Genomic DNA, 24773 nt, shown 5'->3' on the forward strand with positions numbered 1-24773 from the left:
AACTGCAAGAAGATCAAACCTCTCCATTCAGAAGGAAATCAGCCCTGAGTGCTCACTGGAAGGACAGATCCTGAAGCTGAGGCTCCAGTACTTTGGCCACCTCATGAGAAGAGAAGAAGACTCCCTGGAAAAGACCCTGATGTTGGGAAAGATGGAGGGCACAAGGAGAAGGGGACGACAGAGGACGAGATGGTTGGACAGTGTTCTCAAAGGTACCAGCATGAGTTTGACCAAACTGTGGGAGGCAGTGGAAGACAGGAGTGCCTGGCGTGCTCTGGTCCAGGGGGTTATGAAGAGTCGGACACGGCTAAACAACTAAACAACAACAACAACAAAAGTTTTCAAACGACTGAAGATTTGGGCGGATTTTTCTGAGCACTTGGGATCAAAAGAAAGTAATTTAGAACTACTGTGGTCAGTGGCGTAGCGTGGGTTGTCAGCACCCGGGGCAAGGCAAGTAATTTGCGCCCCCTAACCCGAGTGAGCCAGGTAGGGGCAGAGAGCTGCGAGTGCGAACGCGCGCCCCCCCCCCCCGATGTTGCGCCCGGTGCGGCCGGCCCCCCCTGCACCCCCCACGCTACGCCACTGACTGTGGTTGAGAAGTTTCATTCCGAATCTTAGAGACAGATGATGATGGCAGCTGGGCTTCCTGCCCCATCTCACCCCACCCCTCAACATCAATCTTGGCTAGGCAGAAAGGAGCCCTCTAAGGGGAGGCGGCCGTTCCCAGCCCCGCAGCACAAACCTCCCAAGACTCAAACCCCACATGCAGAAAAGGACCCGATCCCTGGACCCTGGCTTGGCCCCCTTAGCCCTGCCAGGCCCGGGGCAAAGGGTACCCAGCTGCCCCGACCTCCGCAGGGACCCCCGGCGTGTGTATGTGTTTTCCAACCCACCGATCCTCCCCACCCTCGCCAGGTCGCCTGCTCAGCCCACGGAAGGCAACCTCGTCCCTTCGCGAGCTGCCCCTTTAAGAAGGTGCGCCGCTTCCGCCCTCGCCGTACCTGGGCAGACATTTCCGCCCCGCTTGCGTCTGGCGTCACCCACGTAAACGAAAGGTTCCGCCCCGGCCCCGGCCCCGCCCCTCAGCCGTTCACCAAAGAGCTACGAAAGGGGAAGAGAGGCGCATCCTTTCGAGACACGGCTTTGAATGCCCATCTCATTCAAGGGCGAGAAGGTGGTCGTAGCGCCGCAGGAATCACTGCCAGATTTGCGCGGATTTGCGGCTGGGCAAGAAATGAGTCGCTGCTCTTGCGCGCCGAGGGCTTGCTTGTGTAGATAGCGGGTTGTTTTTGTTTTTCAGTGGTTAAGCATTTAAGCCGCCCAGAATGGCTATTATTATTATTATTATTATTATTATTATTATTATTATTATTTAAGGTGGCAGCCATGGGCGTAGCCAGGATTTTATGTGTGTGTTGGGGACATAGCTGTCAACGTTTTCCTTTTTTTAAGGGAAATTCCCTTATTCCGAATAGGATTCCTCGCAAGAAAAGGGAAAAGTTGACAGCTATGGTGGGGGGGGCCGCCAAAGTTGTTGAGCATCTTTTTAAGGAAATCTTTGGGAAATCGCGGATAAAAATACCCCGTAAATAGGACATTAAGCAGGGCAATTAACGAAATCTTGGGTCTCCTCCAAAAGGATGCCAAAGTTTTGCGCTCGTTTTGCGCCACGAACACCTTTATATTGGTACTGGCCACCTTTTGCCAATGTCCCTAAACTCCCCCCCCCCAACCCCACGACTCTCGGAGCTGCCCCAACATCGGAAGGGGGCTTCTGCAGAGCAACACACACACCGGAACAACAAAGAGGACTTGATTTTTTTATTTTTAATTTAATTGCAAAAAATCCATCAGGGAGTAGGGGGTGGTGGTGGTCACATGGAACAAAAGGAAAATGAAATCTACACAGATCCCTTTTCACTTTCCTCTTCTTAAATATCACGCACGATCCACTTCCATTCTTACACCGGGGTGGGGGTGAGTCTACAAGGACGAGTGGGGTGCGTCTTGGGCGCACCTGAGTCATTTTCTAGCAACGGGAGGGGCAAGAACGCATCTTGCCATCTTACACGCAGCTCATGATGTGGATTTTGCTGGTCGTGGCGGTGGGGAACGTGGAAGCTGGGCGAGGCCTTTTTGCCATCCATAAGTCAGGAAATGAGGATGGAGGGAGCTGGAAGGATCACAGGGTGTCTGCCACGGGTGGGACCCCCCCCCCCACAAACGAAGCACCCACAGGACCGGTTCCCCCAGGGTGCATTTCAAGCCCTGATAAGGGGTGGGGATCACTACTGCAGCCCCCCACGCGGCACTGCCTCCCTCTTGTAGGGCAGAAGTGAGCGGTGGGGGGGGTCTTGTCACTCCAGCCAGTAGCGCCAGGGAGCCACCAGCAATGGCTGCGACTCTGTCTCCATCAGGCGAATACAAAATAAAAGCAGCTCCCCCCCCCCCAAAAAAAAATATAATCAAGGACTAAAGGCATTTGAAGGGAGGCGGTTGTGAAATACGGAAGAGCCTAGTAGGCGAAGATGTTGCCCAAAACATAATGCTGGATTTCTTGGCGGGGGGGGGGGGAGAGGAAAAGAACAGCTCTAAATTTTGTGGGGGGGGGCGCGGTTGTGGCAACTTAGCAATCATTAAGAAAGCTTATCATTTTTGCAATGCAAAGGAAAATTTTGCCAAGGGCTTTCGAGGTGGAGGGGAGGGCGAGGGGGATCATGCCCCCACTTCCGTTAAGTCAAAAGCATGTTTTAAGACAGTCGTGTAGTTCAGGAAGGTGGGATTTCAATCAGCTGGTATCATATGGGGTGGGGGTGCTAGTGGTAGATCCTGGACTCCCCACCCCATTCCTGTCTTACTCAGCAAGTAGAGCCAGGAAAAGGGAGCTTTGAAATGTATGCTGCTTTCTTTTCATCCTTTCTGGTTCTAGAAGTAGGGAAGATGAAAAGCGCTGGGGACATCCGGCAAGGCAGGTGGCCAGAAGCAAAAGCATAGACCACTGAAAGCAGCCAGTGGCCTCTAGGGACGGCCTTCGCACCTGCCCACCATCTGGGGAGAAGGCTGGCCTGAATTTTGGCCTGGAACACATCGGGAAAACCTCGAGAAGCCACTTCGTCTGATTGCTGGCAATGGAAGGATGGAGTGAGCTACGTATGTAGTTTTTCATCAGAGGGAGTTTCTGCTCAACAGGCAAGCCACAGAGCTGTCTCCCACTCACTCCAGGGCCTGTCCCGCTTTTTATGCTGTTGAGTCTGCCGTCCCCCACTCCCCCCGCCAATGGCACCTTCCAAGGCTAGGGACCAAGGGGGCAGCCTAGTGCTCCTGCTCAGCTATGTCACTCACGCCACAGAAGAACCTGGGGCCTGTGTGTGGATCCTGACCCTCTTCCTTCACGATCTGGAAGCGTGCTTTGGTGGGGAGCAGCAGTCACAAGAGCCCCTCCCCCCACCCTACCCGCTGGGAGGAGTCAGTGCTTCCTCTAGGAACCAGCAGGGAATCTGAGCAAGTCCATTTCCACTGTAGCGGCTGCAGAAGGCAGGCAGGCAGGCAGGGAGGCTGCAGCATGAGCCACCGAAACAGGCTAGGTCCAAACTCCAGGTTTGCTTGCTTGCTTGCTAACTCCCTTGTGCCTGCTGGAGTGGCAGGACTCCATGGACAAAGGCCCCTCCCATCACATACACGGCTGGCAATGGGGGCCCTTCCTGTGGCATCTGCAAAATAAGCTGGTACTACTTTAAGTCGCCCCCCCCCCCCGCCCCGCAGTTGGCTGCTTTTGCTGTGATGGACCAGCACACCCTGCCAGGCTGCTCCTCATAGCCAGGAACATCTCAACCACCCTGCTCCAAGGGACAGCATCCAGAGACTCACATCAATCAGACAGCAACTTTCAGGGGGGCTAGAGCAACAAGAACGGGGGGCGGAGGTTCCAAAAGGATAATGGTCAGGGGAAAGCATCCAAGGTGGGCTCCAAGCATCACTGCAGCCCCACAGCAAGGAGCAGAATGGTGCCCACCCCCATCCCTTGGCAACCCTCCACAACTGCCACGGGGTTGGAAGTATGTTGAGAAAGCCACAATGTGCATTGAAGGGCCTGCTCAGCACCCTCCAGTCTGGAACCACCACCCCTCTCTGGAAAAAGGTGTGTTTTTTGGCACTTTGGGCTCATGCTGGGACCTGGAGGGGTAAGAGCATTCGTTCCAGTTGCTTAGATCTTTTTTTTATTGGTGGGTGGATGCCCAGATTCACAGCCCGCTTGACAGAGCACGGAGGAGGAAGAGGACGACGATGATGAGGGGGTCTTGAGGGGGGGGGGGAGCCGCTTCCGCCGCTGCATTATCTCTTTGCTCGGACAAAGTACAAGGCATTGGTTTTGGGATAGTACTTGACGTTCTGCTTCTTGTCCATCAGGCCGCCGAAGATGATGACCTCCCCCCGGCCCTGCACCACGGTGTGCAGGCTGGTCTCGGGGGGCCCTACCACACAGCTGCTGTGGAAGACCTTCCAGGCCACCCGCCCGTGCTCCTGGGCCCCCCGGACGTCCAGCACGTACATCTGCATGGGCTTGCAGTTCACGCTCTGGTACAGGGGCTTGCCCACGTTCAGCGACTGCGGCGGGTGGTGGCCGAGCCGGCGGGCGATGGGGGGCAAGGCGTGGCCGTCCCCCTGGGCGGAGACGGGCCGGGGGATGCTGGGGGCTGCTGCCGCCGCCCCCTCCGTGCTGCTAGCGCTGCCGCTCTGGCTGCCAGGGGACGCCGGCGAGGAGACCAGAGGGGGACTGAGGATGGCCAGAGTAGGGGGTCCCTTGGCCGAGAGGGCTTTCACCGCCTCCAGACTCCGCCGCAGGGCGCCAGGGGAGACGGCGCCCGCCAAGGAGCTGGCCGTGTGGGGCGGGGTATGGAGGCCGTTGGTCTGTTCCGGAGGGTTCCTGAAGGCCAGGCTGACCGTCCTGTTCTCTGCAGCGTCCAGTTGGCAGGCCAGGGAAGTGGCTGGAGGCTTTGGCTCCCAGGTTAAGTCAGCCACCGCCAGCCGCAGGTCCTTCTGGTCAGGGAGGGAGCCCCGCCGGGGGCCCAGGGGCAGGCCGGCCTTGGGATCGTGTCCTTTGATGGCAGAAGGCATGCCGGGAGAAGCGGCCTGCAGGGGGCTGTCCAGAGAGGCCCCCCCTGTGGCCAGGGGGCCGGGCGACAAGCCCCCGCTGCCGTTCAGGATGGGCGAGCTGTCCTCCCTTGCCGGCGAGAGGCTCCCTTCCCGGGAGCCGGAGGGCGTCTGCCGCTGTGCCCGGGGCCTCAGGGTGCCCCACCGGCCGTTGACGCAGGGAGCCTCATCCGCCGTCCGCACCGGGGACTGGGAGCGATATTCCCGCGCCTCGGGACCCAGGGCCGGCGGGGTGGCGCTGATGGGGGATGGGCGGGAGTTCAAGCTGGGGCTGAGAGGCGCCCGCCCGCTGGGGGCCTGGCTGAAGACCACCACGCACTGCCCCACCTGCAAGAGAAGAAATCAAGGGGGCACAGCGTCACCCTCTCTGCTGCCCAAAGCAAGGGGGCTGAGAAGCGCAACACGGGGCTCCCAGGGGCTGGATGGTGCTGAGCTCCTCCTCTCTCCGAGCCCCACTCAAAGGGGGTGGGTGGGAGGTGTGGGGGTGCAAATATCCAGAGTGTGGGGGTCAGGTGGGATTGCTATGAGGCATTATGAAAAATGAAGCAAACCATTGCGTCCACAATGAAAGCATGGCATTGACTAGGTTTGAGTCACTGACAATGGTTTCTGATCGAATCCCACAAGCCTCTCCACCTCTGCCATTTGCTTTCTCTACACCTGACAAGCACGTATAAGCATTCTAGGACACAGACCAGTTGCTGGTTGCTGCACCAGGCATCCTAGGCCATAAAGTTAATAGGTAGCTTTGGTGTACCCTTCCTTGGTTTTGTTAATCTTAGGGCCAGGAAATAGTTTCACATGATCAAGGTGTCTCCCCTGCCAGGTAAGTATCAGATGAAGCTGATAGACTATATGGAACTGGCGGAAATGACTGACAGAATCCGAGACCTGGGAGAAGAGTTGGTGGAAGAAGACTGGAAGAAATTCAAAGACTATCTTCAGAAATACTATAAAATTAATGAGTGTTAAAATTGTGCTTGGATTGGTAATAAGTGGTAATTAGTGATAAAAGTTATTAAGATTATGCAAAAAAGGTATTGATAATTGGTTGAAAAATATGGATATAGTATATGTTATGGTACAAAGTTTAAACATTTGATAAAGGGTAAGAATTTGCTGAATTAAATATTTGAATGGGAATACAAAAAGGGGAAGGTGCGAGGAGGTCAAGAACATAAGCATATGAAATTGAGGTTATTGGAAAAATGGAGTGGTTTTATTTTTTCTTTGTTTAAATTTAATCTTTCCTAATTAGTTGTGTTTTTCTTTCTGTATTTTTTTTTTGTGTGTTTCCTTTTTCTGTAATTTATGGTTTTTTATTCTGTGAATCTCTACTTTTCTTTTTTGTAAAACTTCAATAAAAATCTTATATAAAAAAAAAGGAAATAGTTTCACATGAAGGTGATAAAGATCTTCCTTGCCATCCTTCCTCTCATGTTTTACTGCTTGTTTATGACCTCCAGGGTTTTGCTGAATACATTCCTCTAGTCCTGTTTTATTTACTCTCAGATATGTATGCATGCTCAAAGTAGTCGTTGTAGTTAACAGGATTTCTTCTGATCTGACTTTATCCCATGTGGGGTTTTTTAAATGCTCAGAGGAAATCTGATTGGTTCTTACAAACACTGTGTAAAAAGTTCTTTTGTGAATAAAACAACCTGGGCCGAGGGGTGGACCAGGATTATTATACGCACCTCCTCCCAGATTCTTGCTGGTCAAGCCTCGTGTGTATTTTAGTAACCAGAGTCCAATCCTTCCTTGCTTTGAGAAGGCTACAGGAGGGGAAGAGACTCAACCCTAACAGCACCTCCAGGCGGGGCTGGGAACTGCCCTTGCCTGAAAGCCCCTGAGAGCCGCTACTGTTGGCACACAATATGGAGCTAGATGTGCCACAAGTGCCTAAGGCACATTTGCCTCTGGGCTTGAGAGCTGAAAGTTCAAATCCCAGCTCAGCCAGCAAACCAACCCACTTGGGAAGTGGGGGGCTCATTGTTTCCCTCCCTCCCTCTTTTAAATTTTTTAAAGGAAGCCCACCGCACTGAAAGAGCTGTGGGTGAAGAGGCAGCCCTGGCAGCTGTTCCTCGCCCCCCTCAGAACCCTCCCCCTCGCTCACCCTGCAAGCCGGATGGCACCAGAGCTCTGGGGCGCCCTGCTCTTCATTCTCCACCTTCAGGGGTTGCCAGGTCCAAGGGTCGGAGCTCATGTGCAGCAACCAGGCATCCTTGAACAACTGGGGGCAAGGAGGCAGGTCAGCATTGTTGGGCAGAAAAGGAAGGAGGGGTCAGTCGGGCACAGGAGGGGATCCTCTTTCTGGGGTGCAAAGGGGAGCCGGCTGGGGACACCCCCGAGATGAGGAGGGGCTGCCTTTGCTCTTCAAAAGGTAGCCAGTGGTGACCTCTTTCGGAATAGTGCTAGACAGGCCCAACATCCCACCCCTTTGATGCTGATCTTGCTCCTGTAGAACCGCCCCCCCACCAAAGACAAGCAGCGGGCAGAACGGAGGGCAACTCACTTGCTTTGCCCAAGTGGAGCAGAGAGCCAGAAAGCCGGTCTTGGGTGGCTTCTAGGAAAGCAGCACCCGCAGAATCTGGCTGGGTGCTTCTAAAGGAGCGTCTCCACCCCCATCGTTCTGCCCAGACACTGAGGTCCAGGGCTGATGGCCTTCTGGCGGTTCCCTCGCTACGAGAAGCCAAGTTACAGGGAACCAGGCAGAGGGCCGTCTCGGTAGTGGAGCCTTAAAAGGGAACGAATGGGGGAGTGAAGAGCCCCCGCAACACGGCCTACTCACCGCATTTGGGCCCCCGCAGCCTCCGAGGACCAGGATGGTTTTGTCGTCTATGACGATCTGGCAGAGAGGGAGAGAGAAAAGTGGGTACATAGTCTTGGGGAGCCCAGAGAGGCCAGGAGCCTGCAAACCACCTGCTGCCCTCCATTGAGTCAGGCTCCTGCCTGGCCCACTGAAGCCAAGCTCTGCCTAATCCCACTGGCAGCTGCTCACCCAAGACCTTCCCAAGGTCAGGAGCAGCTGTATCCCGATGGCACAGGGCATCCAGGAGGCCCATGGTTCAATCCCTGCTGGCAGTATCTCCAGGCAGGAGTGGGAAAGACTTCCTGCAGAGCCGTTGCTGCCAGTCAGTGGAAGCGGCACTGAGCTAGGCAGACCAGGGGGCTAACTTGGCACAACGCCTTTTAGGTGCCAGAGATGAGAGGTGGTGGGTTCTTGCAGGATGAGGAAGGGGATGCAGAAGAAAGGGAAGGGGTGCTTGCCACACTTGCCCCCTGGTGGGCCTCACTGCAAGCAGAGATACGGCGGGGGGGGGGGTAAGGAGACCCTCACCTGCGACTGGCCTCCTCGCGGATGAGGGGTGGGCCCGGAGATGGTTGGCTTGGACCAGGCCCAGTGCTCCAGGTCCAGTATCCAGACGTCATTACTCCTGCCAGAAAGAGAGAACCTTAGATGGAAGCCGCCTTCTCTTTGGTGGTGGTCTTGCGGGACATTATCGTGTTTTTCATTTGAAGAGGGGAGGGGAGAAGAACAGACTTACATTTGCCGAGATCCGAGGGACCCCCCAAAGACAATCATTTTGTCCTGGATGACACAGGAGGAGTGGCCAGCCATGGGAGGGGGTCCATGGGTGGTAACCACGCAGTTCCACCTGAAGGGGGGGCAGGAGGGGGAGAAGAAAGAGGGGCCAGATGAAGCTACAAAATAGTGCGCGCGCACACACACACACTACCTCCCTTGATCTTTAAATTTCTATACAGCTTAAAATCTCCAAGTGGTGTGCAAAAATCAATGACGGGCAACTTGAACAAAACATTACAAAAATATATATGAAAATGTTGCATTAATACAGAGTTGCTGATAAATATTGTTGTCACCGCTGCTGCTGCTGCTTGCTATTTCAGCTCCTTGTCTTTCTCAACAGAGCGTCCCCCTGTAGAAGCAGGTACTCAGTATGTCTCAGTTTTTATTTTCTGCCTCTTTACAAGGCTTATTTTCCACAACTTGATAAGTCTCAGAACGCTTAAGCTCCTCTCTCCATTAGCTTTACTGTCCTTTGTAATATTAAGTTAGTCCGTACTCCTTTTATTTTAATTTAAGCCAGCATTATTACCTTGTTCCTTCAGGAGTACTCTTGTTTTTACAGTTTTAGTTTGGAGCAGCCTGGTGCTTTCTCATTCGGGTCTCAGGGGCGTCTCACGGTCGGGTGTGCGATCTTTGTGCGCTGAAGTTCTTCCACCTCCCTCCACTTTTTGTGCTGGGACGGCAGAAAACCCCTTTATGCGCTGCTTGGATCTGTTTTCTTCAGTCTGGAACCTCCTCTCAGACCTCTTCAGGATTTGCGTCGCCCTCGCTTCCCCGTCTTTTTATCCCGTAACCGTGATTGGGAGCGCTCTTACTGCAGCAGAGCGCTTTCCCTGACCTGACGCTGAGCGCACCACGCCAGGAAGTCCCTAAGCAGCGAGTGCTTTTTGTGGGCAGGCCCAAGGGGCTGGTACTTCCTCAGGCCGCCCACAGCTGGGCCCCCTTGTCTGTATCTTATCGCAGATCTCTGGATAACCAGCGATATCACTTTCTCTTGCGCACGTAACATCCCACCCTAGCCTTGGTTTGGCTCGGTTTATCTTTCGTGTGTTCGCCCCACAAAACGTTATTTTGTTAACTGGGTTACATAGATAAAAGTTAATGAAAATTCTTAACGTGCTCACGCTCCAATTTCCACAGCAAAAAATAAAATAAAAAATCAAATCAATGCAGGACGGCTGTTATTGGGCAGTGTACAAATCACCGAATAAAAAAAAAAGGAGGGGCGGGAGAGAGGTTTGCTCCATCGTCCGTGTGATGGCCCTTTAGATAGCCAAACATCTGAAGGCCTGCCCCATGGAAGATGGAGGCAGCTTGTTTTCTGCTGCTCCAGACCTGAACCAACAGATTCAAGTTCCAAGAAAGGAGATTCTGACTAAACATCAGGAGGAGCTTTCTGAAGGTCTCCATCGGACACTCGTGGGCTCTCCTTCATTGCAGGTATTTAAGCAGGAGGTTGGTTGGGCACCTGCTAGCAATTCTTTAGCTGTGATTCCAGCATCGCAGGATCAGGTGACCTGTGGGACCCCAAATCTACAGTTCTGCGATTCTATACACCTGAAACGAAGGTTTGAGAATGACAGACTGTTGTTCCGAACAGGTCTTACCAATTCTTGGAGGGCGAATAGGTATGGATTTCGTCGAAGAACCTCTCTGGCTGGTGCAGGGGGTAAGGGCTGGGTCGCGTCCAGCCTCCAAACAGCACCAGCAAGTCTTTGTATACCACCAGGGTGGCCCCCGCCTTGGGTGAAGGGTAAGAGCCTGCAGGGAGGAGGGAGAGAAAAGCAGACCTCGCTTAGGAAAGGGCTCCCTGGATACAGACATAGATGAAAAAGCCACAGACAGCCGAGGACCTGACCCACCAAGCACCACCCTCCCGCAACTACCCAATTTGCAATGGCCAAAGTTTGCCATTCTGCCTGAAGTTGGGCAAGCAACGGCGGACACAAGCCGCTGTCTGTCTCCAACGTGGAATGGAAGGCCCTGGTTGGAAGGCAAGGAGATCCCATTTTGAAGAAGCCTTTGCATCTTGTCTGCAAATGAGGTTGAGCAAGAGCAGAGGAGTCTTGGGGCTGCCCCTTTCCTGTTGCCCGAGTGCCAATGTCAGCAAGGAAGCTAGGCTCCCTGCCCCCCGGAAACGCCACCTGCCCCAACCTATCCTGCCAGCATCGGGTGATTTCTGTTATCAAATCTGATTTTTACTGTGAGAAGCTGCTGCTATGAAGTGGTACATAATGATTCTAAGCAAGTTCATGGAATCCTAACCACTGGACTGGGAGTGATTCCTACACTGCAGAGGGTTGGGATAAATGACTTTTGGGGTCCCTTCCACTTCTACAGCTTTATAATTCCTCCCTGTCCCCGAGACAGCCAACACTGAGAGAGGAAAGCGCCTGTGGCTCCAGCCTCTGATTCTTCCCAAGCCAGGAGACGCTGTTTCTTCCTCCAGAGGATTATCCTTTCATGGAGAGAGCAGACAGGGCTGGTGGGTGGGATACTGCAGTCCTACCCAACGGGGTGGGGAGAGACATGCAGGAAAGGTAACTGGGCACCCAGAGACGTCCTTGGGAACTTGGCGCCACCAACACTTCCAAAGCGACCTCCAGAGTCAGAGGCCAGAGTTGCCAGCAGGATCCAAGACCAAAATTGGGGATGGGGCTATTTCCAGCTCACGCCTGCAAGACTGCAAAAATAGGCCCCTAAAGCTAGACCATCCAAAGCCTGGCACATGGCAAACCCCCCCCCCCCCAAGGCTCAACGGATCCCAGAGTTCCCTGGAGAGCCTCCCTGAATTCCAGAGGAAGTGGACAGGGCAGTGCAGCGCTGGGACAAAAATAGCCCTCCCTGGCGGAAACTTCATTGTCAAGTGCTGGGGAGGGGGGAAGAGAATCAGGAATGCAGCGAGCTTCTGTGTGTGTGAAAGGGCTACGCTTTCACTTCAGAGAAACCAGCATTTCTGCTCCTCTGCCTGCACCCAAAGAAAGATGAAAGAGGAACACAGAGCATGCAGGACAGGGTCACATCCGCCCACAGACCCTCCCTTTCTGCCAGTTCCACACCTGCCCCCTTGAGGACTAGGAACCCGTTTCTTGGTTTGGTTTAAGAAATGAAAAGGAGAAACACCGAACACACAGCCCTTTTGCAGTGCTGCTCTAAGGGGTGGGGTGTTGGGGATGCAAGGGGGCCCTGCGGTCACGACAGACCCCCCCCCAAAAAGAGAACAGCCTGCATCTCTTGCTCCCATTTGCTGGAAGCAGAGGGACCTGCCGCCTGGCTGCCAAAATGAACTCCCTCCTTCCTTTCCGTGGAGGGGGGAGCGGTCGAGGGAAGAGTTGGCAGCTCCTTGTACAAGTTAATTAATGCTTTCGTCAGGCAGCTCTTGAAAGGGGAAGCACAAAACCCCTAATTTCCTGCCAGGCTGACAGGCAGGTGTTGGGGGGTTGAGGACGCCCCGCCTGCAACTCCCTGGAAATTTACTGGGGCGGGGGCTTTCCTTCCCCAACTCAAGCTTTGTCTCTCCTGCCATTGCAAGGGAGGAGACTCACAGCTGGGCTGCATTTCAGCATCCAGACCAGAGTGTGTGTGGGGAGGGGGTGTCGCCTGGATGTCCCCGCCACCTGCTGGAACATCTACACCCCACTAGCACCCATCAGCTCTCCCACTTTTTTTTGCTTTGGGTAGATGGCATATTGCAACACCCCTCAAAGCGATTTATGAACAGATAAAACAATAAAATCAACAAAAACTTACCAGCGGTACTTTAAAACATATATAAAGTCAAAATTCAAATTTCTAAGCGCCTGGACAGGCTTGTCTAAATAGTAATGCTTTTAGCAGGCATTGAAAAGAAGACAGTGAAGGCACCTGCTTGATGTCAACAGGCAGGGAGTTCCAAAGTGCAGATCCTGAATTCTTATACAGTCGCACCTCGGCTCCCGAACGCCTTGGGAGTCGAACGTTCTGCTCCCGAACAATTGAAAACCGGAAGTTTTCAAACTTTTTTTTGGAAGACGAACGTCCGGCGTGGCTTCCACTATTGTTTCCAGAACCAATCGGAACCAATCGGAAGCCGCACCTTGGTTTCCAAACATTTCAGAAGTCAAACGGACTTCTGGAACGGATTCTGTTCAACTTCCAAGGTATGTCTGTAATTGTGGAACTGGTGTTACGTGTTTTGCCGATTGAAGAGGCTGAGGGGTTGCATGTGGGGCATTTAGAGTTCTGTCTAACCCTGCCCCACAGTCCTGCCTCTCCACCCACCCACGTCCACACCCTGCAGGCTCCCATCCCTCTTCCCAGCCCCAGCTGCAAGGGGACTCCATGGCAGGAAGGGGGTGGGGGTGGCGATGCTTGCCGCCTCCCCACCTCCTTGCCCCAAAGGCCCCAGCTGCTGCAGCCAGACCCTTGCCATGGGGCAGGTGCTTCCGAGGGTCAGCAGGACACCTGGGGGTGCCCCAGAAGCCAGGGCCCCCCCATCAGATTTTGTTCTTTACAAAACACGCTCCCTGGCAGGTGAGAAAAGCAGCTGCCGTGTGAAGCAGGAATTTCTAATAGCAAAGGAAAAGAATTAAGAAATGACTGTATGCAACATTTGCAACAGAAGATCCATGGAGAAGCCAGCGGGAGGGACGGCGGCAAGAAAACCCTATCCTGAGGGTTTTTTGGGGGGGGGGAGAGCTTTCGGTCCTTGACCCCCTACATAGTGGAACCCACAAAATGCCTCCCCCAATTTCCTGCAGCAGTTTTTTTTAAGGTGTTAAAGCAATCACCACTGTTATTAAAAACCAGGTGGTTGTGGGAACTGCCTCTCCTCGGTACCATCCATGCAGCTGAGGATTGTGGGAAGGATCGTCCATTTCCCACACTCCCTCTGGCTGCCGTGGGGGCCACCGGCAGAAGCACACCTCAGCCGGCTCTCCCAAGCCCTGAAAGGGGAGCTCCCAGTGATGGGGAATGCATGGCCCTGCGCTAGGAGCAGGCAGGTACTCCAGACATCAGCGAGGCAGCCCAAGAGCACCCTTGCCCCATCTTGCTCTGTGTGGAAGGCAGAAGCCACGCAGCCTGTGGCTCTTTCTGGCTCTGCACCTGAGCTGTAGACAGCAACTGCCACTCCAGGCGAATGAGGGTGGAAAACCCCTCTCCTGCCTCCCTGCTCCTCAGGAGCAGAGGTTTAGCAACGTCTACAGGGCCTTGGATGTCATCCTCCCCTCCTCCTTAGCGTTCAAGGAGCTGCATCCCGTGACCAAGAGGCATGGATGAGAAGGAACCCCCTCTGACTCTGCTTCAGCCCAGGTTTCTGGCCAAGAACTCCTCTGGGTGGCCCCAGGATGGCGGCCTCCTCCCAGCCAACCCCAAGCTTGCACCTGCTCTCACCTGAGGCCAGTGGCCGGATCCACTCTTTGCTGTTCAGGTCGAGCCTCCAGAGGTCGTTGAAAGCAGCGTTGCAGCTGCTCTGGGTGCAGCCGCCAAAGACATACATGGACTGGTTGGCATCGTAGTAACAGGCGCCTGGAAGGACCAGGAAAGAAGGAACACCAGCCCTGAGTGCCTAGCAAACGCAAACTCCACCCTGAGAGAGAGGGGGAGAGACACACAGGAGCCAGGCCCAAGCCCACCCCTGGCCCCCAGAGGACTCCATCTGGCCCAGCAGCCTCTTGCCTTACTGTGGCCTGGAGGAAGCCCACAAGCAGCGCTCAGCCCCCATAAGCTGACTGTCCTTGAGTGGTAGACTGCCTCTGAACATGCAGGCTCCACAGAGGCATCTCTCCTCTGCCCATTTACTGACATGGCTGGTGACACCCCTCCCCTCATTGTACGCCTCCTTCCAGCAACTCTTGTGGCCCAGCTGATTGTCAAAGGCATTCCTCTGTTTCCCCTTGGACCACTTCAGTGAGGCTGAGAGCGGGGTCTTGTCATCTGGGCACCCCTGGACCTCCATGCACACTGCCCAGGCTTGTGTCCGAGGGAGGTCACTTTGGTGCTAAGGCAGCAGTTCGGCGTCACCCCTGGAGGTGCACTCCATTGTCTCGTGAGAAAGACTGTTGTCAAGAAGAAAGCATGGCTTGCCCACAAATGACTATGAGGAGGAGGAAGGTTTGGAGGCCAAGACGGGTCCCTCCAGCCTGATCCTGCTGCTGCAGGGCTCTCTGGGTGTTTTTATGGGCCACCCAGAGGTCAGGTGAAGTGTTTTCCTTTATCCACCGTGGGCCCTGGCGATCAGCTGGCTGGCAGCACACTTTCCAGGGAGCAGCCACAACTTCAGCTGCCCCACACCAGATGTCTTGGGGAGAATGGGCCTGTGGGCCAACTGGGGCTCCTGCAAAGGAGGCAAAGGAGCCAGAAGTTCCCCCCTCCCCACGGCTGCTCTGCAAAGGGCTTAATCCCCCCCCCCGCCGGCCCATTTCCCAACCCCCACCTTCCACCTCCCCTGCTCTCTGTTGAAAACAAGGCCACCTCCAGACTTGAAATCTTCCATGCAAGGAAGCTGAGAAAAGGGTCCCAGGGCTGCAGACCTCTGCTACCCACCCTACGCCCTGTAGTCAGCTCCCCAGCCACGGACTCACTGTGTGAGAAGCGCTGGGTTATGGGGGTCCCAGGGTAGGGATAGGTGCGGCTCTCCCACTGGATGTTGCCTTCTTGAACCGCCTTGATGAAGCCGTGGTAGCACTGGTGGGCCACACCTGGAAGAGGACGAGAGAGCAAGGCATCACCGCTGGGAATTTCCCACCCAAGACCCGTAACTGCCCCAAGGCCAAGCTGGCTCCAGCTCTCTGGAGCTCCACATTGGGGCTGCCCTGACCACAGAGGTTAGGCACCTCTTGCGGCTCCCTCGAGATTTCAAGCACTGCAAGGTGGCTCTGATTCTGCCAACAAAGGGCTGAGCAGGATACTGAGAACCCTGGCCAAACACCTTCTGCGCAGCCTGCTTCTGCTGCTTCTCCAGGCGAGTCTCTTTGGGAGCAGAAACTCAGGAGAGGCCTGTGAACTACGGGGAAGCCTGGCTTGCCATCAGGGGAGACTCCAGCTCTCCTCCCCGCCAAGCGCAAGTACCTTTGATAAGGCGGTACCACTGTTTGCAAACCAGGGCTGCCATCTTGTGCTCCTGGTAGGGCGAGAGGAAGGACAATATGTACTCCAGCACTTCTTCCGGCAGCTCCTGCATGGACCGGCGGAGCCTGGCGCCCCCTCCCTCGCCCTCTTCCTCCGGCCTGGCGCTGGGCTCCCCCTCATCCTGCTCCATGGTGGCCCCGTCGGCCGCAGCTTCCTCGGGGTCCACGGCCATGAAGCTGTCCTCGTCGCTGTCTGAGGAGTTGGCCATGGCACCATTCCACGTGGCAGCTTCAAAACAAGAGAGGGGGCGGGGGGGAGAAAGGCCACACACGTTATTCAGACCCCATGGCTGTCAGTCTGGCCCAGCCAGAGGTCCCCAGTTCCCTGGCACGCCCTCAAGCAGACAGTGGAGGCGGCCGCCATCTCCCTCGCTCGCTTCCCGACCTGCCTGCTGCTCTCATGATCTGGCTTCCCCAAGAGAGATGTGTGAGAAGGGAAGAGTGGCAGGCTCTACCCTGCCTCAGATGACAGGCAGTTCTGCCCTTTCCTCGGCACATCTGCCACCCCTACAACCCACAGAGGTCTGGAGAGGGTGACTGGATGACACAGCCACCACAGGTCCCCTGCACCTGCTCAGGACCCTTGGTGGGGCAGGAACAAGACCTGGAGCATCAAGAGACCTCCACCCAACACGGCTCAGGTGCAGGTCTTGGCCAATGCGCCCTATCTGGGGTCGCAAAGGAGAGTCTTTCTGCATCCTCCCCAACACACACACATACACGCCAGCCACGCTGGTCCTTTCGGCCTACAATGGGCTCCCAACCAGCCCACAAAGCTCACCCTTTCCATGCTTCCAAACATTCAGTATCAGTGACTTGCATGCCTCAAGGAGCTTCCATCAGCCTTGTGCTTGAGAGCCTCACCCCCCCCGAAGCAGGACTCAAAGGAGGATGCTATGCCTACACCCCCCCAACTGAGAAAAGGGGAGACTGTTGAGGGGAGAGAGCCTGCCTATCACTGCGACTTAGTGGATTAAAGAAAGACATTGCCCTTCTCCAGGGGCAGAGAGAGAGAAGGAGAAGGAGGAGGAAGAGGAGGAGGAGAAGAAGGGCTCCTTCAGCTGTAACTTTAAAAACTGGTGCCTAAGTTTGTTTTTCTTCCTCCTTCTTCCCCACCCAATTTTCCTTCTGTGTCATGTCTTTCAGGCTGTCAGCCTGAGGGCAGGAACTGCCTTGTTTTACTTACTGTTCTATAAACCACTCTGGGAGCCTTTCTGGCTAAACTGTGCGGTAGAAATGCTTTAATAGTGATATTAATCCATAAAAACGGAAAATAGTTTGTGCTCCAGCTACCAACCCTGTGGCTTCACAGGCTAAGACCCCTCTTGAGGATTTGCTAGAGAGTTCAACATCTTTGCATTCCTCCCCACTTAAATAAAACGTATGTCTCTTCTGAATGCTCCTTGCTAAGAAGGATGTCATGAAGCAAAACCCTCCCTGAGGGGTCCTGGCTATGTCCTTGGTCTCCATCCATACCCTTAAGCCCAGGGAGCAAGACTCCTCCCTCAGAAAAGAATTGGGTGGGGTCCCCCCCCCAAGCACACACCCGTAGCTCTGAAGGAATGCATTAATGGAAGATGCACAGGTTTGAGATGAAAGGACAATGGGTTTGGCAGTTCCAAGGATTCACATTTGATGTTAAGACTTCTCTTTGGTATTTTTCAAAATAATTTGAAGCCAAGCCAAGCCTGGAGGCAACGGTGGGTCAGTGCTGGGGGCCTGTTGCCAAATGCCCCCCCCCTTAACAGGAGGGGGCAGAGGACAGCCATCTTTGAACCAGCTGCTGGAGGGTGAACCTGCAGCCATAATGACTAACAACTTGGGTTTTTTTAAGCATAAATTCTTAGGGTTCTGAATTGCGAGCCTCATACCAGCTGCACGCACAGTCTATCGCGCAGCCTGTGTGCGAGAGAGTGAAAACCCTTCCTGCAAACTTTGCAAATTATTTTCCTGCAGAGCACTTTATTCCGTCACTGCTGGCCGGTTATGCTTTCTGCCACAGCCTCAGGGAGGCGTCCTGAAGGCGGTGGACTCTCCTTCATTGGAGATTTTAAAGCAGAGATTGGATAGCTACCTTTCTGGGATGCTTTAGTTGCAATTTCTGCGTTGCAGAGGGTTGGACTATATGACCCTTGGGTTCATTTCCAACTCTGCAATTCTACGATTAACAGGTTTTTCTCTAGGCGGGCTGGCAGGCATCCAAAATGCAAACCTTCCCAGCCTCCAGCCATTCCCACCAGGAGCCTTTCCCTGCCTGGGGTGTGTTTGTGCATCTCTCCCAGGCGCCCCAGCCAATGCAGCCCAACAGCCTGCAGCCCAAGTTCCCTGAACTTCATGGGAGGAGAAAGAGGGGAAACCCAACCCTCTTAATTGCCGGTTGTTGCCTCGGAATCTGTCTGACGTTGTAATTGCCAGGGGAGAGACAGCTTGCAAAGGTTTCGGTCCACGCCCCCCACCCACCCCCATTTTGCTCAAAGTCGGCCCAAACCAGGAATGGCTGGCAGAAAGGAAAGTCCAACGCTGGCTTCTGCTGTGGCCCCCGGAAGGCAGAAGCCGGCCCTTGCGGAGGGAGAGATGAGCTACAACCTCAAGGAAGGGGGTGCTGTGTGCCCTCCTGCAGGGAAAAGTCACCAAGGTCTGCGGAGCCCCGCCAGGGGGACTCTTCTCAGGTCTTAAAGCAGGGGGGGAAAAAACCCAATCCAGCCAGAGCTTCTGCCCCCTGCTGCTTTTAGGGCAAGTTCTCTGGCTCCCTGCAGGGTCTTCCCACATGCAAGTCAGGCTTTGCTTTCATCCTTTCCCTACCAGAGAAGATTCATTCCCAGGACTGGCTACAGGTTTCTCACCGCAAAACTAAAGGCTGTACACCTAGCCAGCAAGTCACCTGCTTTACCGTTGCACAACAAGAGGGAAAACTGCTCCTCTGCTCAAATCCAGATGGATAATCGTAAAGCAGCCATCAATATGGGGTTGAGGTGGTGGGGAGCAGGACCCTTCAAATCTCTGCTGAGCCATCAAAGCGGCCTCTTGGGCAGGCAAGTCAAATCCTCCCTAGAGGGTTGCTGCAATGGTGCAAGGTAGGTGAGAGCCCTATGGTCCATGGAGGGCAGGAGACCCAGGTGAGAGGGAAGATATTATTATTATTATTATTATTATTATTATTATTATTATTATTAATAATAATATGCCACCCATCTTGCCCCAGGGACTCTGGGCAGCTCCCAACAAAAAATAGTAAAAACACAATACAACATCTGAAGAATGGGGGGCACAGATCTAGAGACCACTCCCACACTGCAAAAACGGGCTGTTTGCTCAGCTGGCAGCCCCACTGCAGAGGTTTTTAGCGCTGCACCAGAGATGCTGAGAAGCCAAGTGACCAAGTGGATCGTCAGAGGCCATCAGTGCCTCCCGCGGAAAGGAGAATGCCCCCCCCCCGCCCCAATAATGGCTTCTGCATCCTTCTCACATCTAAAGAGGCAGAAAATCCAAGCGGGAGACAAAGTTGCCTCTTCCCTTCCAGGAGTTTCAATTAACACACAAGCACACAGGACCACAATTTTCTGCTGTCTAGCCCAAGGGCCACATCCCCGTTCTGGGGGGTGGGCAAGGCCAGAGGCAGAAGTGGGCGGAGGAGCAAATGTAGGTTTTGCCTCTGTAGAGTAGGCTGCTTTCTACAAATGGTCCTGGGAAGTGGGGTGCCATCACAGTTTAATACCATATCCCATCCAGGCAAAAGCACTCAAGGGGAAGGGGCAAAGTGAGGCCAGTGAGGACTGGGACCTGGAAGAGTCCCAAGGGTCAGACAGACAGGCCTGCAGGGCCACATCTCTCCCCTCTCCTGGCCCTCCTGTTCAGCTGTCATTGGCTGATCAATTCCCTCCTTCCTGCACCGACATCCTGGAAAAGAAAGTGAGCGGGAGGCCTTCTGTTTCCATTCAGGGCCCAAATGTCAAGACAAGTTGGCCTTTCAGGATGGAACTATTATGGGCTGCCTCTTCACAGTGAGAGCCACAGGCAACTGAAGCTGGCAAAAGCTTCCTATATATTTATATCTCTGCGTCTGCATTGTGCTTCATCATACTTGCTGCCTCAAATTTCAAAACCGGCAGAGGAGCAATAATTCTAAATAAAACACTCTATCAATCTCCAAATCCGATAAATGGGAACTGCAAGGAATGACCTGCTGCCTGTCCTCACAAGACGAAGGGGAAAGTGTCTGTCCCCCTCCCCTGTGGTAGGAACCCCTCCCCCAAATTGTCTTCAGGCCCCTTATGCCAAGCAGATCAGGGTCTCCCCAGGTGAACTCTGGGGTTCCTCAATGAGGATGCAGCATCCTGTTCAAACTTTGGAGCCTAGGAAGCTGCCTTCACCTAGTTTGAGTACTGCCTGCACTGACTGTCAGTGGGAACTCCCCAGAGTTTCGGGCAGGAGTCTCTCCCTGTCCTACCTAGAGGTGCTGAGGGTTGAACCTGGAACCTTCTGCATGCAAAACAAGCGTCTTTCCCCTCAATTTCTTTGGCAGGTGCCTTCCTCTCCTCCCTGCTCACATGGGCATCAAGGTTTATTACAATCAAGTAGTATATAACTATTGGAACGCGAAAATAAAACGTGCTAGTTCTGGATTTGAATTTTAGCCACTTAGCACCCAAAATGAGGCTTATGCCCTTGGACCATGACTCTACGGAACCTGAGCTGCCCTGAAGTTCCTGTAGTACTCTTTGGCTACAAGGATTGGCTGTGGCTGATAGGAGATGAAATCCAAGACCAACCCTCAGAGGGCCATGGAAAGCCAGCAGAGGAACACCAGCCCTGTTTGCTCCAAAAGTGAGGCTGGGAGAGGGTGTGCTCCACCCCACAGAGATCAAAGTCCCTCCGCAAAGCGCCACAGTTGACATTTGCACCCAGGATGCATGGAAAGAGCTTTGCACCAGCTGGCAAGAAGTGGGAGATACAGTTCTCTTACCCCGAGGAGCAGAGGTAGCCTGGCCATGGAGCGTCCCTGACCCTTGCAGCCTCTGGTTGAAGTAATTTCTGCCCAAGCAGAGCAACACTTCAGAGCCTCCTTTCGGAGTTTACACTCCAGTCCTGCCCATGTTGACTTGGGCATTAAATGCCATTTAGGACGCCAGCCCCAAGAGTACCAGCCACCTTGGCCCTCTCCCCCAGGAGGCTGTTTGTGGGCCGGCAAACAGGAAGGGGCAACAGAGTAAGTGTGGCCTCATGACCTGCTTTTGTGACTTCTCTGGGCCAGTGTGAGAGACAGGATGCTGGACTGGTTAAAGAGGCTTCCAAGGGCTCAGTTAAGTTCAGGGAGTGGGGACACCTCCATTTGTTCACAGTGGGTGTGTTAGGATTGGTGCTGAATTCAGAAGTTGCTCAAGAACTTTCCTCAGTATCTCCCACTTAGAACAAGAAACTTCCATTTCTTGGGTAAAGTGTTTTGCTTTTTTAAACCAACTCCTCCTTTGGCTAAGAATCTAGAATATTCTCTGATACCACTTAACACAAAATACCACTTAATACAAACGAACAACGGCCCAGTGTGCCAAGCCCTGCTCTGGAGGTACCACTCTCAAAACCGCCACCATGCAGAAAGAGTTGGCAAGAGTGCCCATGGGTAACAGCGGTGAGAAACCTCAATATAGCTGCTGGGAAGGCATCCGCCCCCCTCACAAAATAACAACCCACATGCCCCCCTCGCAGCAGGGCCACTTCTGCCACATCAGATCAGCACAAGCAAAGCCAAGAAAGTGAAAGCAGAATTTGTCTTCTTCACATGACAAATTCTGGCAGCAGCAGGAGCAGGCGCTGAGGCAGAGGAGCCAGTGCCTGTGTCATCCTGCTGGGCAAAGAGGCTCTGGGGGCCTCAGCTGCGCAGGGAAACACTGAACCCACCTGGGCAAAAAAGGAGGGGTGGGCCCTCTGGGCTGGAGAGGAGAGGCCCAGCTCAGCACAGCCGCCATTGCAGGCAGAGGAGGCAACCCCTGGTTCCCTCTCCCCTGCTGGGCAGGCAGCTCAGCTTCCTTAAAGAGAGAGACCCAGCCAAGGAGGCCCTTGCCTTGGCCTGGCCCCAGTCCCACAACGGGGTCCCTATGCCGGCTGCCATTTCAGGCAGGGCCAGCCTCTCTTTCCCATGACGGAGCAAAGGAGCGGGAGGGCCAGGCGGCCCCTGTCCTCAGCCCTGCGCGGGCCAGAAGGAACTTCCTCCAAGCAGTGGCGTAGCGTGGGTTGTCAGCACCCGGGGCAAGGCAAGTAATTTGCGCCCCCTGACCTGTGGATTTGCGCCCCCTAACCCGTGGATTTGCCCCCCTAACCCTAACCCCCAGATGTTGCGCCCGGTGCGGACGGCACCCCCTGCACCCCCCACGCTACGCCACTGCCTCCAAGCCTCAGTCACAGCCTCCGGCTTTTGGCATCGCCCTCCAGCCTTCGCTGCCTGGAAGCCTCTCCACACCACCCCTCGCTTGATAACTGCACCCCCTTTTCAGGCATCTCTGGAAATTGAGCTAATGAGGCTCCCCCCTTTCCCAAAAGCCCCCTCCCCAGGTCTGTCTGTCCAGGCATTCCTCTGATGCTGGGGGGGGGGCGGAGATATCCAGGGGAGCCATTCCCTTCAGGAACCCCTTCGGGCCAACCCCACCCTCCTCCCCACTTGCCCAGGCAAAGCCCCCTCCCTCAGGAGAAAACAGGCAGCGCGCGTGGAGGGGGGGCTCCTCATCTCCCCTCGCAGGTGCCACGGGTGTCTATTGCGGGGAAGGGTCTGCCTACCTGCTTCCCCCTCCACATATAAGAGGGCGGGGGGGTCGCCCTAGAGGTGCTCCTTCAGCCCTTCTCCCCCCCTCCACCCCGTCGCCTCCTCGTAGGTGGGGCGCCCCTCCCTCCCGGTGCTCAGGTGCGCGTGCGGGGGGAGGGTGTGGCAGGGGGAGTCGCGGGAGCCCCTTCCTCACCTGGCTGCCGCTTCCTCCTCCTCCTCCTCCTCGCCGCCGCCGCCGCCTCAGAGTCTTTCCTGCCGCCTGGGCGGGCGCCCAGAGGAGCCCAAGCCACCTTCGCGCGGAGCCTGAGCCTGAGCCCTCCCAGCCACCGTCGCTGCCGCCATCTTGCCGCCGCCGCCGCCGTCCCGGCCGGGGAAGGAGGAAAGGGGGAGGGAAGGGATGGGGCCGAGGGAGAGGTGGCGAAGAGGGACGAGCGTTGCTAACGCGCAGGCGCGCGCGGCCAAGACCGCCGGACACGTGACCCGCGGCGGAACGGCAGGGAGAAGTCCTGTTGAAGAGCGAGTGTCACGTGCCCCCACCACGTAAAGGGCGCTACGCGGCCGCCATGTTGGGAAGGGCAAAGGCGGCGCCGGTGGGGGGATGGAATGGGGCGAAGGGGAGGGGCCTAATGGGATCCTTGTCGGCAGGCGCGCGCCATCTTGGGAGGGATTGTGACGCCATGTGGGGCGACGGGGAGGGGTCTCAGTGGGGCGGAGTCAGCCGAGAAACCTGTAGCCAACCAGACGCCGCTAGCGGCTGCGGGAGCCTCCCTCAGACACCGGCGGGGTAGACTGCTCTTGCGCATGGAAGGTCCGCCGGAAGGAGGAGGCTGCGCTCAGGCGCCGTCTTCGGTCTTCCCACTAGGAAAACGCGAAGCTCCCTTGTTGCTGAGTCTGGCAACTGTCCCGCCTAATTCAGGGCTGCCTACACTGAATGGCAGCGACTCTCCTCGGCTTCATGCTGGGATCTCTCCCAGGCAGCTGGGGACTGAACCAGGGAACTTCTGACGCTTTGCTCTAGGACAGGCATAGGCAAACTCGGCCCTCCAGATGTTTTGGGACTACAATTCCCATCATCCCTGACCACTGGTCCTGTTAGCTAGGGATCATGAGAGTTGTACAGTGGTACCTCGGGTTAAGTACTTAATTTGTTCCGGAGGTCTGTTCTTAACCTGAAACTGTTCTTAACCTGAGGTACCACTTTAGCTAATAGGGCCTCCCGCTGCCACCATGCTGCCGCTGCGCGATTTCTGTTCTCATCCTAAAGCAAAGTTCTTAACCCGAGGTACTATTTCTGGTTTAGTGAAGTCTGTAACCTGAAGCGTATGTATCCTGAAGCGTATGTAACCCGAGGTACCACTTTTTTAACATAATTTTTATTGATTTTTTCTGTATTTCATCTTAATTCCATACACATATTCACAACTTATATTATTTGCTCAAAATGAGCTTTGACTTCCTTCCGTCTCTCTTTCTGACATCCCTATGACATTTAACATATCTATCGCATTCTCATGATCACTTCTTTATCATATATTAGCCTTAAGAAATCATATTTATGTTTATAAATCAGCATCATAATTCCTCATTACAGAACATATCACGTTAATGCTACAAACGTTTTCATATAAGTACAATTTTCTTTCAAATAATAAATAAATTTGCTCCAGTCCTTTTGGTATTTTTCTTCGGGTCGATTCCTAATTCTCCCCGTCAGCTTCGCCAACTCCACAAATTCTACCATCTTAATTCTCCAGTCTTCCAATGTAGGGAGTTCTTGCTGTTTCCACCTTTGAGCCAGGAGAATTCTCGCTGCCGTTGTGGCATACATAAATAAATTTACATCTTTTTAATGAATTTCTTTATTAATTATCCCTAATAAGAATGGCCCGAGGTACCACTGTAGTCCCAAAAGATCTGGAGGACAGAGTTTGCCTATGCCTGCTCTAGGAGTCCCTGGTTGGCCACTGTCTGGGGAGTAGGAGACTGAACTTCATCCAGCTGCTGGAATGCTCCTGTGTTCTTGGAAATTGCATAAAAGCCTCAGGGGTTGTCCTTCCAATCTCGTGATACTAGTCCCCGCAAGGAAGCCAAATGTCGCTCAGGACAGCCAAAGGAAGGGAAGAGCTTCTTCACCCGGGGCCCAGTTAAACCAGGGAACTCACTC

General features: G+C 54.5%; 2 protein-coding genes and 1 long non-coding RNA gene across 5 annotated transcripts in view; 1 reads left to right on the top strand and 2 right to left on the bottom strand.

Annotated features, from left to right (window-relative positions):
• LOC310769943 overlaps positions 1-846 on the top strand; it is a 156137-nt gene extending 155291 nt beyond the window's left edge. Inside the window, exons 2-3 of the long non-coding RNA XR_014551875.1 lie at positions 339-423; positions 604-846. This is a non-coding gene — a long non-coding RNA (uncharacterized lncRNA). The remainder of the gene's footprint in view (positions 1-338; positions 424-603) is intronic.
• Positions 1-1043, bottom strand: part of CPLANE2 (ciliogenesis and planar polarity effector complex subunit 2) — an 8097-nt gene extending 7054 nt beyond the window's left edge. The window contains exon 1 of one of the 3 annotated variants that reach the window (XM_083629658.1): positions 1005-1043. The gene's annotated coding sequence lies outside the window, so the exon portion shown is untranslated. Of the gene's footprint in view, positions 1-896 lie in introns of all 3 variants that reach the window. The other 2 variants (XM_083629660.1, XM_083629659.1) reach the window with 2 other exon arrangements.
• Positions 1044-4197: 3154 nt separating this feature from the next.
• Positions 4198-23407, bottom strand: FBXO42 (F-box protein 42). Its single transcript, XM_083629408.1, has 10 exons — positions 22803-23407; positions 15797-16084; positions 15310-15426; positions 14120-14254; positions 10354-10507; positions 8703-8813; positions 8495-8591; positions 7946-8002; positions 7271-7387; positions 4198-5481 (listed from the first exon to the last, which is right to left on the bottom strand). Exons 2-10 carry the CDS (start codon positions 16062-16064, stop codon positions 4336-4338), a joined length of 2202 nt encoding a protein of 733 aa, XP_083485534.1. The 5' UTR covers positions 16065-16084; positions 22803-23407; the 3' UTR covers positions 4198-4335.
• Between the last annotated feature and the right edge of the window lie 1366 nt (positions 23408-24773).

This window comes from Podarcis filfolensis, assembly GCF_964270895.1.
Source record: "Podarcis filfolensis genome assembly, chromosome: 8".
In the NCBI taxonomy this organism is placed as follows: Eukaryota; Metazoa; Chordata; class Lepidosauria; order Squamata; family Lacertidae; genus Podarcis; species Podarcis filfolensis.